At 33.3% G+C, this 4,567-nt stretch overlaps 1 protein-coding gene across 2 annotated transcripts; it reads right to left on the bottom strand.

Moving 5' to 3' along the window:
- Nucleotides 1-1,196: 1,196 nt before the first annotated feature.
- Nucleotides 1,197-3,508, bottom strand: LOC120089339 (thaumatin-like protein 1). 2 transcript variants are annotated; one of them, XM_039046775.1, is made up of 4 exons: nt 3,268-3,508; nt 2,454-3,153; nt 1,550-1,653; nt 1,197-1,432 (listed from the first exon to the last, which is right to left on the bottom strand). In XM_039046775.1, exons 1-4 carry the CDS (start codon nt 3,317-3,319, stop codon nt 1,425-1,427), a joined length of 864 nt encoding a protein of 287 aa, XP_038902703.1. In that variant the 5' UTR covers nt 3,320-3,508; the 3' UTR covers nt 1,197-1,424. The 2 variants fall into 2 exon arrangements, with proteins under 2 accessions (XP_038902703.1, XP_038902702.1); XM_039046774.1 differs by having other exon boundaries at nt 1,197-1,653.
- Nucleotides 3,509-4,567: the final 1,059 nt, after the last annotated feature.

Below are 4,567 nucleotides of genomic sequence, written 5' to 3' on the forward strand. Positions count from 1 at the left end.
TCCAACCCACGTGAAGCTTTGAAGAACCCACTTATCCTTTCATAAATGGGGCTCAACACACCAACTTTAATATTGGGGTCTTTATTTTGAGTGTTGGTTTTCACTCTATTATGTCATTAAAAAAAAAAAAAAAAAAAAACCATCTTGACTACTCAAGTTGTGTTTGATTAGATTTTTCATTTTAGTGCGAGTAATCATTTGAGGCGTTCGGTTTGTAGAGTTGTTTGGCATGCTACTATCGTTCTTATTTGGTGCGAACGTAATCTTTGTATCCATGGAGCTATCTTGTGTTCTCTACAAGTGGTTAGTTAAATTGTGCGATGTGAGATATTTCTTTATTGCACTAAGTAGTTTGAGGCTTCTATTGAAGGGACCCTAGAAGTCTCTTCTCCTTGGAATTTCTTTGTTGAGCAGTAACTGTGTTGGAATACCTTGAATCTGTTATTTGGTGCTTCGAATGACCCAACATGAGTTTAAATTGTGTTTGTATTTATGTTATTTACGATTTTGACCATAGGGTTTAGATGAGTATGCTATAGAAACTCTCTTACTGCACCTCTGAATCTGATCCAATACTTTCTCTCTCTCTGATAATAAACTATTCTCTCCTTCTGATCCGTGGACGTAGTTAACTGATAGAACCCAAATCTATTGAAAGATAAACAATAATGGAAATACAAGATAAATCAAGTGTTTGAGGTACTTGGACCCTCTCAATCTCGAGATAACTCTCAAGCCTTGTTTCATGTTCCAAATATTGCTTGCCTTCTTCATTCTCCACCCCTCTATTTATAACCAACTTCTCTAACCAATTACTTAACTAAGAACTAATATACCTCTAATATCCCTCTAATATCATTCCTATCATTAACACAATTTTAGTAAACCATATAAATCTCTATGTTGATTCTCCTTCTATCCGTGGACGTAGTTGACACGATTTTAGTAAATCACATAAATCTCTATGTCGATTCTATATTACTTACCTTTCTCGATTTATCTTTGATTGTCGATTTCTTAATAGGGTGCTTGTTCTTGTAGATGCTTAGTTTGTTTTTTTGTCCTTGTTCCTTTTTTTAACTCATTTGTTTATCTTTTGATTATGCTTTGACCTCGAGATGTGACATCTATTGCAGTTTAATATTTTTGGAAAAAAAAAAAAAAAAAAAAAAAAAAGAACCAACAACAAAATCTTACTGAAAATCACAAGAGAAAACATGAATACTACACTTCTCAGGCAAGAATGTAATCTGATTTTTTTTTCCAAAACAAGAATTGTCACATTAATTTTAACTATGTATTCACAAAAAGCTATGAAATTTTGAGTATGGTGGCTATAAGCCATGGTATCTCCCCTATCATCAATGTCGATACACAACGTCTCAAATTTCCGTCTTCGTCGACGTCGACCATTCATTTCGAAACTATCTGCCTGAAAATTACAGGGAAGGCCAATGTCAGTAACAGAAGGAGGGTACAAAAGTTGGCCAGAAGAGGCAGCCATAGCTTTGGTTGATTTGATCTTGTAGGCATTAGTATTCAATTAAACCTGCTGATAACACGCCGTTTGCTCTTCGGCTTCTCAGATACATCATCGTTTTGTTTACAAGCGGTAGCATTGCCCCGTCTTTCCTTGCACTCAACACTTTCTGACTGCAATTTAGATCCCACAGAAAGCCAATGTTATAGACATATATAAAGATGAATTCACTATTGCCATAACATTCAACATTTATGCAACTCATAACAATTGATCTGATTATCTGATTCCATAACCCAAAAATGATTTGATTTATCAAGTTTCAATAAAAGAGAACACAGTTGATTGAAATAACAAACATCCATATGGAAAAAACTGTGAATTCATTCATAATACAAATCCAATTTAATTTCAAAACGGAACTAATGACTTGTTTGTGAGTGATTTTGAAACGGATAAATTCATTTCAAAAATTGCTTCTAAATACAATTTATTGGTATGAAAATTAGTTTTAAAAGTATAAAATCAAATCCTAAGTTTCGATTTAATAATCATTTGGTTTTTTATTTTTAGTTTTTAAAATAAATCTGTAAACATTCTTTTATCTCTAAATTTCTTGTTTTGTTATTTAATTTTGATCAATATTTTTAAAATCCAAGTGAAATTTTGAAATAAAAAAATAGTTTTTGTTTTCAAAATTTGTCTAGGAATTCAGCTCTTACATGATGCAAATCTCTTTAAGAAAATGAGAGAAATAAGCTTAATTTTTAAAAAATGGTGTAAATTAAATAATTCAACCAATCAGAGAGCAGATATAAAATTGTTAAATTCTCAAAGAAAAATTTAACAAATTTTTAACGGATAAAGAGCTAATGGTACAGATAGGATCCACGTGGCAGAACAAGATTAGGAGATAATGGATCCTAAAAATGAATCCAACGGTGACAGATCAGGGGCAATTTAGTAATTTTACCTGGTGTAAGGTAGTGGACAAAATATAATAAGGTAATCAGCGGAGGCACACGTGAAAGTGCTGGTTTTGTCATCATACGCGTAGCTATACGCGCGTGGGCAAGCATGTTTAAAGAACTCCGAATATACCGAAGGACGACAGGTGTCAGGCGTAGAGAACGCCTCACTACAACAAAATTGCGGAGCATTAAAAGCCTCACACGCGCTTCTACAAGCCACGCTCCTTCCACTCCCACCACCAACACGCGCTACTCTGAGCTCTGACGGACACGCGCCGTTCAAATCCACCAAACAGCCGGTGGCAGCGCAACCGCCTCTCGTCCCACCTTTAGCCACAACCAACATCGGAAGATTATAACCATCGACCAAGCTGACGTCATAAAAATCAAGCCCATCGGCGCCGTTGAGAGTGAACTCCGCCAAAGTGGCCGGCGGCTTAGCACCGCCGCCAATACACTCGACTTTACCAGACCCACAGTCGCCGGTTAAGCAAGAGAATTTCCCATCGGAATCTAACCCACAAAGGGTCCGAGCCCATAACCGACCCGACCAAGATTTAGGAACCGGAACGATCTTGGATTTGCCGCTGCGAAGGGCGAAGCCGGTGGTCGGAAGCTGGGCAGTGCCGGCGCCGGATAACAAACCAGGCCAAATCGTGGTTCGACACTTGTTGACTAACTTAAAAGACGTCGATTGAACATCTAACCAAGTGAATTAGAGAAACAAAAAGCAAAAAAAATGAGATTAAGAAAGGGATTTGGAGGAAGATCAAGAAATGAAAAGGGTTAATTTAGGAGTTTGTTCTGTATTTTTACCTGGAAGAAGGAGAAGAGTGAAAACAGAGGCGAGAAGGAGTGGACGATCCATTGAAAGATTGAAAAATAAAATGGGGGAAAGAAAATTTTGAAGAATGAAGTGAAGAAGAAAGAAGAAGAAGATTGGGGTTTTGATGGGAATGGAAGAAGAACTTTACTTTCCTTGCTGCGAGAGAAATACACAGCCCTTCGCATATGCTCTGTTTTTGCTTTCTTTCCTTTTTTTTTTTCCCTTGCTTTTCTTTATTTTATTTTAATTGTAATTCTGCTTTTTTATGCCATTTAAAAAAAAAAATCATCTTAAGATAACTAAGCATGGTTCTCATCCAAATTAGGTATCTAATTTTGTTTCGTACCTTCATTTTAGGGATCTCATATATTAATTTTACTTGTACATTAAAAATAATAAAATTCTTTATCTTTATTCATCGAGTGACTAACACATAAATTGAGTATAATCTATGTATCAATTTTTTTCGTATGTTTTTGCGATAACAATTATGATGATTAAAATAAAAGGTCATGAGAATAGTACAATCCTATATGTTGATTCTATTTCTACCATAGATAAAGATTAATAGTTTTAGTGAAGTTTAATTAAAAAAAAATATCTAATCGATTTTTAAATTTTATTTTTTATCTAATAGATAGATATATATTAATAATTGTAGTTCTTGAACATTCAAATTTTGTTTAATAGATTGAATTGAAAAAGGTGTCTTGTCAATGTCTAAATTTTATTTTTGTGTCTAATAGTTCTATGACCTATTCATTTTTTTTAAGAAAAAAAAAATTAATGGATATATTTTCAATTTAGTGCCAATAGGAGGGTAAGAAAAGAACTAAAATACTAAAAAAAACCTCAAATTGATTAAGAACGGTTGTTAGTTCGAGCTAGAACTAATTTGATTTGGCAATTCAAATTTGTGAATAAAGAAAACTAATGTCCTTTTGATGATTGGTTGAAATTTCAAAACCTTATTGAATACAATATATTAAATATTCGTTTGTCGATTCGAATTTAAATAGATTTAAACTAAAATGTCGAGAGTAAGATGTGATTTAAATATATATATATATATATATATATATATATATATATATATATATATATATATATATATATTTAGTAGAAAGGATAATCTAATAGTTGCATACAAAGCATATATGTAAAGATTTAAGGGAAGCATCTAGAGATCTATGGGAGTGAGAATAATATTATCCTTATTTAGTCCTAAGACATCATTAATTAAACCTCGAGGATTTTGGAGTTAATAAGAATCAATGCTCATTTTATAAT

The sequence above is a fragment of the Benincasa hispida genome, chromosome 10 (assembly GCF_009727055.1).
Source record: "Benincasa hispida cultivar B227 chromosome 10, ASM972705v1, whole genome shotgun sequence".
Classification (NCBI taxonomy): domain Eukaryota; kingdom Viridiplantae; phylum Streptophyta; class Magnoliopsida; order Cucurbitales; family Cucurbitaceae; genus Benincasa; species Benincasa hispida.

Coding starts and splice junctions, on each gene's coding strand:
- LOC120089339 (XM_039046774.1), bottom strand. CDS start 3,319: ATGGATCGTCCACTCCTTCTCGCCTCTGTTTTCACTCTTCTCCTTCTT. Junction 3,154..3,267: donor CACTCTTCTCCTTCTTCCAG/GTAAAAATACAG, acceptor TCACTTGGTTAG/ATGTTCAATCGACGTCTTTT. Junction 1,654..2,453: donor TGTCCACTACCTTACACCAG/GTAAAATTACTA, acceptor TCTAAATTGCAG/TCAGAAAGTGTTGAGTGCAA.